General features: G+C 57.9%; 1 protein-coding gene across 1 annotated transcript; it reads right to left on the bottom strand.

The window, feature by feature from the left end:
- Window positions 1-583: 583 nt before the first annotated feature.
- BESB_083140 (uncharacterized protein) lies at window positions 584-8,659 on the bottom strand (the record flags this gene model as incomplete). The annotated part of the gene is made up of 14 exons (XM_029366664.1): window positions 584-998; window positions 1,208-1,410; window positions 1,805-1,924; window positions 2,236-2,307; window positions 2,582-2,659; window positions 2,845-2,904; window positions 3,304-3,367; window positions 3,889-4,033; window positions 4,526-4,627; window positions 4,797-5,076; window positions 5,556-5,791; window positions 6,170-6,306; window positions 6,759-6,988; window positions 7,532-8,659. 14 exons carry the CDS (start codon window positions 8,657-8,659, stop codon window positions 584-586), a joined length of 3,270 nt encoding a protein of 1,089 aa, XP_029217124.1.
- Window positions 8,660-13,647: the final 4,988 nt, after the last annotated feature.

Here is a 13,647-nt window from a genome sequence, read left to right as displayed (position 1 = left end):
GCGTGTCGCGCTGTGCCGACAGGCACCGCCGCGTGCAGGATAGCTTTATTATAATCACAATGAGGCGTGCAAGTCTCCTTCAACCGTAGCTAGCAACACGCAGACGCTTGGGAAAACAAATATCTTCCTGAGGTTTACGGCCGCGGTTGCCCCCTGTGGGAGGATCTGTTTTTGGCAGACTCGATCGAACCCTGATAGCTATAGATTGGATGAGTGCGCACGGAGGCGCGGACACGCAACGCATATACAGATAACCTGATGCATGCGGAGAGCGGTCTGCTGCAGCGCAGGCGTCTCGCAGAGTCGTAATCTCGACAGGAGCCTGCCCTCGATGACTCAGCATCGAGATCGCCCGCCCGAAAGAATAGACGACAGGCGTTGTGGAACAAGAAAAGATTGAACACTACAGCAAGAACGGTGTCGCGTCTGCGCCTGTACTCCCCTCCAGCAGCGATTGCCCTACGCTTACGCAGCAGCGAACGGAGACATGGTCAAAGCGTGCATCACACACGAATATCGACCAAGACTTCCTTCCAAGAGAACTTCACATTCCGCAGATGCGGAACCCCACAGCTTCAGAGCCTCACATCCACCCTCTGAGCTCGCGCAGAGAGGCAACGCGCCTGTGAAGGAGGTCCCAGCCTTCTTCTTCGGCGATTCTGAGTTTTTCCTCCAGGCGTTTGCGGCGGAGTCTTCTGCGGGCGCCCTCTACAAGAGTGCATTCGTTCCTCGCATCGTCCGCGCCCTCTGGGACACCTTGCTCTTCGGCACCGGCTTCCACTCCGGTTGACTCCTCCGATGACGCGCCGCGGGGGTCATGAGCTGCCTTTTGCTTGTCAACCGCGTGTCGCCCAAGCAGCAGGCGGCCTGGGCTCAGCGCCGGCGTTTGGCGAGACGCCACCGGCAAGTCGGAGACCGACAGCTCGCTCTCCTCGTCGCCTGGACTCTCTGTCTGTCTGTCGCTCGGCGGAAAGTAGTCGTGAATAACTTGTTTCTTCCTGAACACGGACAAAAAAGAGAAAACAGGGCTCGTTGCAGTCCTTCCTCCGCCTCCCTTCTCGGCAAACCGTTTCCACGTCTCCCGGTGTCGCCCGCCGCTCAGCTTTACGTCTTCAACTAAACCCTGAACCCTCTCTTGGCGACGGGTTCAATCTAAAATCCACCACCATCTTCGTTTCGTTTTGCTCTCCAAGCTTGGGCATCCTACCTTAGCTTCTCTCCCAGGGGAACTGCATACACGCGGTCTGGGGGGCCCGCGAGCCACAGCGAACGCATGAGATTGAGAAAATCTCTTGGAGAGAATTCGTCCTGCTGCCGAAGCGCGCGCCGCGCCAATGCATTGACTAGAGACGGCGAACAGAATGCGCCCTCAGCCTTGCCCGCGGCGCCGGCTTGAGTCTTCACACGCGCCTGCGTGTTCGTCGAGACACCAGACAAACCAGAAAAACAGACACACAGTCAGACAGGAGCTATCCCGTGTTAACGCACGCTCACCCACACCAGCAGGCCTCCACATCCTGCGTGCGCTCCCTCCCGCGGACTGCGGAGGCACTTCAGAGGGAAAAACACACACCGCCCTCGTAGCCCATAACTAGCCCTTGGCGCGGAGCGACCATATATCCATATATATACATATATATGTGTATATATATGAACACGCTGAGACATACGCCTCGATACAAGCTTATTTCCATGTATACATCCATGGACATATATAGGGGGGTCGTTGGGCACCCCAGCAGCTCGGACTGCCTAGTTTTGTCAGGAAGGCAAAACCGAGACGGATGGCGAGCGTCAGCCCTACCAGAGCGCGCGAGAGGCGACAGAAGTCCTGAGGCTCGAAGAGATCTAGATGCCGATGGGCCTGCCGGCACAGCACCTGGAAGGCCTCTTCGCTGATTTGCCGTCCGTTGAGGGAGAGGAGCTGCGAAATCGAAGACAGCTGCGAGAATGAGGTGCGCATTTCAAAGCCCTCAAGGAACCAGACACTGAGTCAGAGACATCTCCTTTCATACACGCAGCTCTCGCGTCTGAGTGACGCGCGACGGACGTCTACAGAGACATACGAACACTCATCTGTGCGCGTTGTGCGTGGCGGACACGCAGACGTCACTACCAGCGAGAGTGACACGCTGCACATGCGACATCTAGAGAGAAAGAGAGACTGCCGGCATAGAAAGGCGGTGGTCCGCGGGGGAGGGGGGAGAACCTTGGAAGCCGAGGCGCGTGGCGCACCTCGAGGAGCCTCCCGACATCGAAGATTGTGTGCCCGTCGCCCTGAAGCTCTAGGACGCGTGCTTCGACCGCCTGAAGAAAAACGAAAAAGAAAAGACACCACTTGAATCCAGAGGAGTTGCATCTCAAAAGACGAACGTGCGCGGACATGCGAAGAAGGCAAGTTGTCGCACGACCTTGCAATGCCGTAGACGGTCTAAGGCGGGCGCCAGCAGCTGCACAGCCTCTGTGGCTACCCGATAGCTAGCAAGCGTGCGGGCACTTTTCAACTGCCTCTGCATTTCGATTCACGCCAGCTGAGACGGGACGAGGGGCGAGCAAACAGAAGAACGGAAGACGCCCGCACCGCCAGGATGGTCGCGCGGATCGCCGATCGGTTCCGCTTGGGTTTCGCCTTCTTCGCAAACGCAGCCAGTTGATCCAGCTGCAGACGCACAGAGAAGAGACAACGCAGAGCAAGCCCTCCAGATGAGAAGGACGCGCCTCGACCTACACACGCCGCTACGCGCAAAAAGAGATATCTTCGGCTGCCGCGCAGCTACCGCGAAACTGCGGCTCGCGCAAGAGTTCCACGTCAGCGAAAAGAGGAAGAAATTCGAGTTCGCTTACACTGCGCAAGTCCAGCACGGAGATCGCCTCTTGGAGGATCTCCAGCATTTCCGTGTGCACCTATAAACAGCATACCAAACACAACATTCCCCACAGACGCATGAAAATACAGATATCTATCTATGTATCCATATACCTGCCTGTCTATCTACTTCTGTCCTCGCTGTCTGTGTTTTCGCTTTTTCTTTGACGGCAGCGCGTGAGCGCGCTCATAGCGAGGCAAAGCAAGGGCTTTTAGGGTTTAGTGTTTCGCAGCCGCGCGCGTTGTTGCGCGGTGTCTCCTGCCTTCCTCGACCTCCGCGCCTCGTCGGATCTGCTGCTGTCCAGTTTGTTTCACTTCGCACGACAACAACGAGCTAAGCGGCGACTCCTTGCGCCGCTGTTTCGTATGAGTTTCGACTTTTCTCTCTTCAAGCGCTTCTGTTTCCTCAGCTTCCTCCGGAGTCGCCGCGCGCCTACCTGACGGATGAAGGGCTCCTCGCACGGAAGCATCTGCGCAGTGTAGAGACCGATCGCGGCGAGGCTGAGGAAGGCAAAAACAGTGTGGAGGAAGCAATGAGCAGCACCAATTGTGATGCAAGCGAGCGAAGCGAAAGAGAAGAAAGTGCGTATCGGGAGATAGAAGGGGCCTGGAGCTCATGACCACGCAAAGATCCCGCGAAGCTGCGGCGAAAAGTCGCCACTTCAAGACGATCAAAAAAAGCTGCTACGCAGACGGGAAGCACAACGCGACAGAACAGGGTCTCCCCACACATGCAGCTACCAGGGCACGCGGGGGTGAACATACACACAAACCTATCTATCTATCGATCTATCTATCTATATGCGGATCTACATCAATATCAATATCTACATAAACACGCACAAATGCAATGTATCCTGAGCAGCCAGACATAGTCCCACGTTGTCTTACAGAAGCGATAAACGCTTACTAGGTATGCGGCGGGTACTGCGGTGGCGCATTCGGTGCGAACTGATCTGCGCTACATCTCTGAGTGAATGCAGGCACTGGGTATCAGTTGAAAAAAGCATTTTTCCACTTACCAGGAAGGCGGGTAGTCGTAAAGCCGCTTGTGGACGTGATTCAAGATCGCCTGCAGAAGCGTCACGTCGTTGACTTTGAGGCGATGGAGAACCTCGGTTAGCTCCTGGACTGACTGCGGCGAGAATCTCTGAAATCTCTCCCGACCTGCGAAAACAACAAAACCCGAAGGAACGAAGAAAAACACTCAGACGCGGAGGCGGATGCAAAAGATAGCAGAGCAACGCGTAGACAAAAAAAGATGCGGTGTGTAGAATTGAACAAAATCCGAGCACGAGAAGAGATTGGGACGACAAGTGAGGACAAGGGAGACACACGAAGCAGGGGGAAAGAGGCCTCAGGGCGCATGCGGAAGACTCGTAACCCCTCCGTCGCTGCTCGTAAGTCAGCGACGGTGGTGTTAGCTCCGCGTCCTCTTTTCTTTGTCGCTCTCAGCTGCTTCACGTGTGCGCTGCACTCTGCGGCTCCGTAACGACTTACTACAGCGCAAGAATGTGCGCGCCAGCCCCGCGGACGTTCGTTGAGGCAGCCACCCCCATCGCGAAATGTGGAGGGCGCGCGCCGCCTCAGAAGCCACACGCAGAGGACACAAAGAGGTAAGGCGCTTGAGCTCTGACATGGATGCTGAGACCTGGTTACCTGGCGATGCTGCGAGGTCGGCGCGGAGCGCAGCTTGCATTTGCAGCGAGAGCGTCTCGAAATAGCTAAAGTCTTGGTACTTCAACTCGGCGAAGACACGGCCTGCGGCAGCGAAGCAGAGTAGACGCGAGCTTCCAGAGTTCACCAAAACACGCCTTCGCGTCACATCAGCTTCGCGAGCTCCTTCGCGGTTTCACTCCCAAAGCCTGAAGCACCGCCTTGCGCCCGGAGACGCTGGCAGCTGCCCTCTTGTGTCGCCGCGCATTCTCACCGAAAGCAAAAAGTTGCTCGAGGCTCGGGCAGCGGGGTCCGACGTGGCGTTTTGCGCGGGTCTGCCTGGAGCACGCCTCCAGATCGTCTTCTTCGTCGCGACCTTTCTCGTCGTCGTCTCTCACGCCGCGTTTTTTGGATCTTTCCACCGCCTCGTGCTCGCTTCTCTCACGCTCTCCCTCGTCCTCTTCGCCGACCGCGGCTCTCCAAACGCGCTGCTGCAGGATGAGCGAGACTCGCGCCAAGAGGCCGTAGTTATGAATCAGCGCTCCTGCGTAGCCCTGAAGCGCAAGCGAAAAACCCAACGAGCCCAGAAACAACGTGAAAGGAAGAATTACTGCCCACAAGAACGTGGCGCACGAGGCGTCGGAGTCGCGACGCCACGGGGTCACACCAAAGCGGTTGAAGAAGCGAGCGACGCTCTTTCCAGACATCCATGCGCCTCCATCGCGAAGACACGAGTAGCAGAGAGAGAAAGCGAGCGACCGGCGGAACGCCACGAAAAGTCTCAAAAAGGCTGGAGAGGGATGCGGAGACAGACGAATCTCGCGTATGCTGCTGCTCGCTGTCGACCTTCCTTGCCCTCAGCGTCCACGTCTGTCACGCGGAGGTGACAGACCCTCCGAAAGGGAGAGCAGAAACGAGAAACACGAAGCCACTGCGAGAGAGAAAACCAGGCATCGCAGTTTGAAGTCTGGCGACACGCAAAGTCTTGTCCTGATGCGTTCAAGATCGTTTTGCCGTCACATGCGAGGCTCACCTGCGTGAGTTTGAGAAGCATCGCCGCGGAGAGACCAGAGAGCTGCGGCCGCAGCGCTTCGTCGACGGCGGCGAACAGGACTTTGTCTTGCAGGCGAACAGAGCCGTAGGCATGCGCGAGGAGACAGAGCTGATGAGGGAAGTAGGCGCCAACTTGTGGAGTCAGGAACCGAGCCAGTTCCTGCAGATCTCCCGTCGCATTCAACTTGGCTAGATAAACGCAGACGCGCGGCAAATCTGCGAACATCGAGAAAGGAAAACAGCCCAAGGCGCGGACATCACGCCGCCTCAACAGCTCCGACGGCCTCGCCCGCAGACGAGAATGGTTTAAATGTAAATTGATGGAGCTTTGAAAACACAAAGAATCCCCAGACAATGGGAACGGTCCCCGTGGCGTCACGCCTGCCTGCCAGTGGAGGCGCATGCACGTCTGTAGATGCGCGCTTGGAGAGCGCCTCTCGACAACGCCTGTCGGGGCACACAGGATATGCCTACACTGTGCCTGAACAGACCGGACGCAGTCACGAATGAGTCGATATGCGTCATTCACTCAAAGCTATGAGAGACGCGTATGCGGCGTGTCTTCGCCTCGCGTCATCTCGAAAGGCATCTTACTGATGAAGCGTTTGGCGCTCCGATAGACGCCATTGGCGATGAGGCGGAAGCGGAAGTCCGTAGGGTCGCATCCGCCGACTTCTACGAGACGCTGCAGGGCGCACAGATAGTGATACGGGCGCTTGCTACGGCGGTGCCTGCGAAAAAACAGATCAAGACGCGCGCGAGATGAAAGACTATCGACAAGAGACAGGGAGCGACCAGAGGGAGACATGGCAACAGAGAAACCAGGCCGCCGTACATCCTTCGGAGCCCAGCAAGACGACAGGGAAGCAGAGGTAGCAGGCACTGCAGCGCGTGAGCGAGGAAACGGGCGACAGAAGGCGCGTGAAACCGCCAGCGTGGTGCGAGGCGCGCCGTCCTCGCCCATGACGGCGCGCCGCCATGGCTCTTGCTCTTGGCGTCGCCTCAGCTGCAGCCTACAGCACCGCAGCCTTCTTTGAAGAAGCTCAAGGGCCAGTCGGCATCGCGTACGGCGAGCATGAGCAGCGCCACCCAATGTGAGATCGAAAAAGAGTTTCTCATGCGAAAAAGACGGCAGCCAGTGACTGCCAACGCGCCTAGACGACGTCGCCGCGGCAAGATTTACCTGTAGTAGGTCCACACGTCGAGGACCTGTTTTGCGTCGGTTGCATGCGCGATCTTCTTCAAAAGGTTGACTTTCCACATCTCGCTGCGTTTCTTCGCCGTGAACGTTGCCGAGTAGTTGTACCGAAGTCTCAGCGTGTTTTCGATCCCGCGCGGCTTCTGATAGAACTCCAGGTACCTGTTGAAGTTGCCTTTGCCGATGTGCTTGTGGAAACGGTAGTAGAAGAATCGCTGAAACGCCACACGCACACACCGCCACGCGCAGAACGGGTCGAGACTGCAACACGCTGCCGAACCCCCCTGATGACAGGCAGATTGCTCTGGCGACTTCAAAGACTTCTCGTTACCGATGCCATGCCCCCTCCTAGGAGACAAGCGGTAGGCAAGCCTGGGTTTAGGGTTTAAGGGAAACTGAGAAGCAAACAAGGCACCGTCGCGCGTGTCTGCCGCAGCGCGGGGGAGAGTGCCCTGTGCTACTGAGTGTGCTCCAAGACTCGTCGAGCCTTGATGGGTTTGAACTGAGACAAACATTTCACGTACGATGGAAGGAAGCCGCTGACCACAGCGAGAGCCCTGAGCAACGCCGCGTGGGCGCTCTCAGGCGCTCAGCGCCGGCGGTCGATGCATCGAGACTGCGTGCGCAGCCGGGCGGAGCTTTCTTATCGGCAAACAACCAAGCCAGTTGCGAGGCAGCAGACCTCCGCGAATCGTAGGAAGCCCGACGCACAACACGTCACCGTCTCCTCGCGATACGGAAGCAGGGCGCAAACTCACCCGAGATTCGAAAAGCGCTGGACCCTGACCCGCATTCAAAGGAAGAGCGGCTGTGCGACCCAGAGGCAGCGAGGGCGAAGCGAGGGGAGAGGAAGAGGAGCGAGGCGGATTCAGCGACGACGAACTGCCGGCGCGCACAAGCAGCCCGGAGTGCACAGACGGCCGCGGAAGGAAGCGGGATGAGAGCGAGGTAACTTCCTCCACCCGACGGCCGCGACACAGCGCGAGAGAGTCATGGAGAGGCGGCGGGCTCGCGGGTCGCGGGTTTGAGTGCTCGCCGGAAGAGCCCGACGAAGTGGCGCTCCTCGTGGACGAAGAGTGGAGGCGCGTCGCGCCTCGAGGCGCGAGCGAATGAAGCGCAGCGGCGTGGAAAAGAGACAGGCGACCCGCCCCTCTCGCAGCCGCGGGCTGCAGAGGACGCGCGGCTGCGCCGGCAGACAGCGACTGAGGCAAGCGAACAGTGAGGCAGTTTGAGACGCGCGACGAAACCGCGGACGAAGAAGAATAGAGGGACGAAAGAGACGCGCAGCGCCCTAAGCCCGCGCAGCGCCCTGAGCCCGCGCACCGGAACTTGGGAGAGGAGAAGCAGACAGAGGAGTAGGCGCGAACCGCGCACACGTGCGAAGCTTGAGGGGAGGCGTGGGCGATGGGGCTCGACAGTGCAAAAGTCGTGCCAGGTGACTGACGAGGTGGGAAGAGAGAAGAAGTGGAGATAGCGAACTCAACCTGAGAGCGAGGCGCGGCCGAGGAGGCGCCCCGTGAAGAAGGGGGAGGGCAAAGTTCACAGGGAGGACGCAGAGGCAAAAGAGTGGGCTCTCTGCTTCCAACCTCCATCTTATGGGGGGCCTCTTCGCAGTATATCAGTCTGACGCCACGCCGCGTGGCTTCCGATTCCGCCGAGAAAGACAGAGGAGAGCTGGCTGGCGCGTGTCTCCGCCTCAGGCAGCGCTCGGCAATCCCCCTCGCGTCCATTGCCTCCAACTTCGCTCTCTGGTCTTGCCGCCCTCCTCTCGGGAACCGGCCTCGCAGGAGGGGAGGGGCGAGGAGATCGGAAGCGGCCCTCGAAGACCCCTTGACAGGTCTCCTGCGAGCCCAGCCGCGGGTTCGGGTCAGGAAGACAAGCTTCATGGCGCGACAGCCCGAGGGACGTAGAGCGAATGCTTCGTGCGGCGGCTTCGGACTGTGCGGGATTTGCAGAAAAACGATATCTAAGATAGCCAGACGGACGCGAGTATTCTACGCCACGCTGAAGGAGATAGAGAAGGGCAGCGACGCCAGAGAGTCCCGCTGGTAGTCACAGAGGGGGCGTCGTCGCAGCACCTCTGAACCCGTGGAAGTTCATGCGAAGGCCTCTTCGTTGCCCTACCGAGGCGTACACGAGATCGTCTCGCCACGCCTTCGTTGGCGCCGTTGCCCTTCCGCTGTCTCTTCACGTCCTCTCGAGAGCTGCTGCCTCGAAGCACCGTTGGAGAGCGTAGCGGGCTCCCACATCCGCACACTTGCATATCCACGCGGCGCAGACAAAGACTGTTCAAGGATCTACCTGGACATCAGCTCTAAAAAAGGTAAACGCGATACTCGAAGCCAGTGCCGCAGCTGTGTGCGGGGCTTCCGCTGAGGCGGCGCATGCAGCGCCGCGAAACAACGGGACCGTCGGCAGAAAAGAGACGGAAACGAAGGGCGGCACGAAGTCGCAGCAGAAAACGGCCACGCAGGTCGATAGAGAGACTTTCAGTTTCCACGGGACAGCCGTAGCTGAGGAAAATAGGAGCCAGCTGCAGGTACGAAAGGATTAACAAGAAAACGCGGACAAGGCATGCGCCCGCGAAACGCACGCGGCAAGCGGCGCGGCAACGCGAGAGGCCGCAGAAGTCCCTGTGTCTCGAGGGCAGTCTTACACATTCGAGTGACTGAGCTCGTTTCCTGAGACATATTTGTGAGTCAGCTTTTCTAAACAGTGGCTAAAAACGGGCGACTGCAACTGCATACGGAGGATCGCTAGACGAGCGCTACGAATTTACGGATCTTCGCACTGTACTCCGGTCACTACGGTATGCCGGGCAATGCAGTGGACGAAGCGTCACGAGCCTAGAAGCAGAAATGACGGCAGTACGGCGTTTTGGGAAGCAGCATCATCTCTGTGTAGTGGAGTTCTCCTTCATATCCAGCCTAGCCTGAGAAGCGGAGCGCGTCGGGGATACTGCGTGCCTCACCACGACAGCGTGCGTTCCGCTGAAGCATTGCTTCGTCGTTCCCGCCGCTGTCCAGGTGACACACACCCCTGCGAGGGCAAACTGCTGCATCTACCTAGGCTTCGTAGGGGCTGGAAGTGGCACCGAATTGCTTTCAGCGCCGTTTCGTCAGCCGCAGTCGAGCTGCCGCTGCCAAATTTTGCAAACTTCTTGCCTGCACAGAATGGAGCTAGTTCCCGCGCGGTCATCGGAGTTACAGGCCACAGGCAAGACTTGTACTTCGTGATCGCTCGGAATCACAGGGCTCCGTTTGCATTCTTACGAATCACACTTACTGCGCCCGTCACTTCTGAACCATTTTGAGCCGATACAAGAGGGAATTTGTCGTCACATGCCACCAACGTGCTGCGGCCGGTTGCGAGTGCGGAGGCGGACCTTGCTGCTGCATCTGTTTGACCTCACTGCCTCCACGATCGATTGACACAGCGCGCCAAGCCACCTATCTTTCTCATTTCCTCTCTACATTCGCAGCAACACAGCTCTTGCTAGCAAAGAAGCCCACGTTCGGTGGCGGGAACAAGTCTTCCCTACACGAGGCCCCCTTTGACGCGAGACTCCCCAGAGTAAAAGGTAGCCGAAGCGACAGATCCCCAAGAGCATGTTTTGTCAAATTCACAGATATGATAGGTCGCATCTGACGACGTGCGCACCGGTTGCAACCTGCTCAGGCAGCATCCGCTCTGCGGGGAAAAACAAAGTCGCTTTCCTCACGCGGCGTCCACTCGAGCTCTGCGGTATTTCACCACCAGTCTTTTAGAATCTCCAATCTTGGAAGAACGGAGAAGGCACGACGTAGGCATGCGATACCGTCCTAGACGGACTACTACTGTGCTAAGTGACGTTGACGCCTCATTGTATCTCGACAGAGCGCAAATTTCGCACTCTCCGGGAAACAGTGTTGTTTCCGTGAGCACGCGTGCGGGTTTCAACGGCTTCAGGTTGGTCGTAATAGCGGAAAGACAGGGCATTCGAGGACTAGATATTCGTTACCTCAGTACCGCCACGTACGAACGAGCTTGCACGAATCTATCAAACCCCTTCCTGCCTCTTGGCTACTGGCGCCAGCTCAGTGAATCATAGTACGACTCGTCCACATGCAAGCAAAGAGTTTCCTTGTTGGTGCGGAAGCGTGAATCGCCACTATTGATGAATCGGTATATCCCCCCCCCTCCGTCCCCCCCCCCCCCCCCCCCCCGCCCGCATCGTCCGCGGATTCCACGCGCGCTCTCACGCGCACGGGACTCTTCCTCTCGACCGCTATTCCTCCACTTCCCCCTTCAACTCTCTCCAGAGTACGTCTTACCCTTCTGCAACACACACCTCGCTTCCCCTTTTTCGCGCAACGCTGGCTACTGTTAGTCCAGGCAGCATTCACGTGCGCGGCTCGCTCGGCGCGCTGCGTTTCTAAAAACCGTAGAACCTGAACACCCATCGAGCAGAAAGAGCTCCCTAGATGGACAGAATAGTCCTTCTGCCGTGCCGCCAACGCTTCTGTGTAACCCATTCCGCTACGAGCCCTCGCGGCCTCCGACAGACGCCGGGGTCAGCCGCGCGCAGACTTTCACCTCGTATGCGCATACGCTTTGTGCATGTGGAGAGCTTCTTTCTACATAAGTCCTACTTTCATCGCTAGTAAGGGATTTATGCATCTGACGAGCTTCAAGGAACGCGCAGGGCTGAAGAGGACAGTTTCGCCCGTTGCCTTGTCTCGTAGCGCCGGAACCGGTAGTGTGGTTGGATCCCATCTACGCCCCCTGCTGTGTGCTTTCAGCGGTCTTCGTGTGCCAGCGGAAAAAAAGCATGTTTGGCTGTAGACGAAGGGCTGCATTTTTGAGCGGAGTCGGCTTCAGAGAGTCGGGGAAGGGCGAGTTTTCGAGTCCAACAGGCCCCAGCGCTGCGGAAAAAAGTGTGCGCTCGCGGCGCGGTGAGCACCGGGAAGCGTGTGCGAATCACAGCAAGCGCGCCGTTTTCGGGTACTCTTCCCATCCCCGTGTTTTTTGTCTCACGGGGGGCTGAGCGTTTTTTATAAAGGCACATGTGCGTCTTTTCGCCGACTCGCGTTCGATCGGCGAGACCCTCCAGACCTCACAGTCGATTTTGTTTCAGTTTTGCGCTGCTTCCATTTTCACCTTCCTTTCGCACGAGTTCTGTTCGTCTCTCAGTGCCCTCCTCTCTTCCTTCGATACTTTGCCTCGTCTCTGCTGAAGAGGGTTTTCTTGGTTTTGTCTTTTCCTCGCCTGCGATCTTCGCCCCCGTTCCGCATTTTTTTGTTTCCGCGACTGTCAACTGTTGAGACGTGCCCCCTTCCACTCTTTTCGCGCCCTTTTTGGCGTCTGTAACGCTATACATCCTCTTGGAACTTAAAGGGTCCCCTGCATGCAGTCTTCTGAGCCCTTGCGCTTGCCGACTTCGCTGCATCGTCACGTGTGGCTCGTCTTCCCTCCTGCTTTGCCCCTTCCCGAATCCCCGTCTCTTTTGTTTTCCGCCGTGTGACCGCCGTCGTTTTTTCGTTGGTGCGTTTGAGTCGCCCTCTGCAGGGAGACGTCCACCGCGGCATGCCGCGTCGTGCGGACGTCGCCTGACAGCACGTTTCTCCCCAGTTGTGTTTCGACCTGTCGGTATCGTTTTTCGTCTTTTTTTCCCCTCGCCCATACTCGTCAGTGACTCGCACCGTGCCCTACGCTTCTGTTTTTCGTGTTGCGATTTTGGCTGCCTCTCCCGACAGCGGCGTGCGTGTGGCTGCCGGAATTCCTCGCTCATTGCATTTCAGGCGCCGTCGACCGTCGTGCGACGGATCCTCCCGACTCTGCCTCGTTCGTCCCAAACGTCTTGTCTGCGTTACTCTTGGCGTCAAACTCCGATTTTTCGTTTATTTCTCGGCGCGTTCGAGACTCAAGAGTGTAGAGCGCGTCGAGTTGCCGCCGCACGAACCCCCCCCCGCCGGCGAATCATGATCACTTGCTCCGAAGCTGCGTGTGTCTGCTCTCGGTGTTCGTTGCCCAGTTCTGAGCGTGTTTCCGTCTTTCTCCGACGGCTGAAGTCGCGGGACTGTCTCGTCGCTTTAGTCGTTTCGCCTTCTGCATCGAGGCGCGAGTCCACCGAGGGGCGTTACTCTTCTGGGGCTGGCTGTGAAAATCTCGAAGTGAAAGCTTGTCTCGTTGTTCGCCTCTGCAGTCTTTCTGCCTCAAAGCGCGGCTTCGTAGTTAGCATCTGCGCGCCGCTGGCACGGGAGGCTCAAAACGGGAGGCGCCAGAAAGAATTCCTTTTTTTGAGAGAAAGGCGGACGCTGGAGTCCTTTTCGCGACGCTGCATCGCAGGCACGGAGAGGGAAACGAAGACGTTTCTCCTGAAGCATCTTGCGCGACATCTGGACTCGAGAAAGAGCGCGAGTCTCCACACTTTGCTGGCATATTCGTCTTCAGCCTGGCTCACGGGTCGCATCGGCGTTTTCAGCGCACGCTCCTTCTCCGCATCGTTCTTTTCCTCTTCTGTTTCGGCACGTCGCCGCCCGTGTCGGTCTCGAAGAACGCGCGACAGAGTGGCTGCGCGTGGCGCCCAGGTCATTCTCTGTGTTGTGACAGCCTTCCCTCTTGCAGAAGAAGAAACGCAGGGGGGAGCTGTAAGTTGCGAGGCCTCTTTTTTCGTCTCGCGTCGCGCATCGCCCCAAGGCGTTTTCGCAGTCGTCACTCCCTTTTTTGAGCGCTCGAGTCTTCCGCCTTGGGAGGGAACGCCTGGGCGGTTTCCAGGGTGCGAGCTACCTCGGCCTGACGGAGGCGTTAACTCCACAGAGCTCTCTTCTGCTTTCTGTGAAACTCGTCTCTCTAACAGATGTCAAGGAAGCGCCGCAGGAGAAGAGTCACTTTC

The sequence above is a fragment of the Besnoitia besnoiti genome, chromosome VIII (genome assembly GCF_002563875.1).
Source record: "Besnoitia besnoiti strain Bb-Ger1 chromosome VIII, whole genome shotgun sequence".
NCBI lineage: Eukaryota > Apicomplexa > Conoidasida > Eucoccidiorida > Sarcocystidae > Besnoitia > Besnoitia besnoiti.
This window is presented reverse-complemented; position numbering and strand designations above follow the sequence as displayed.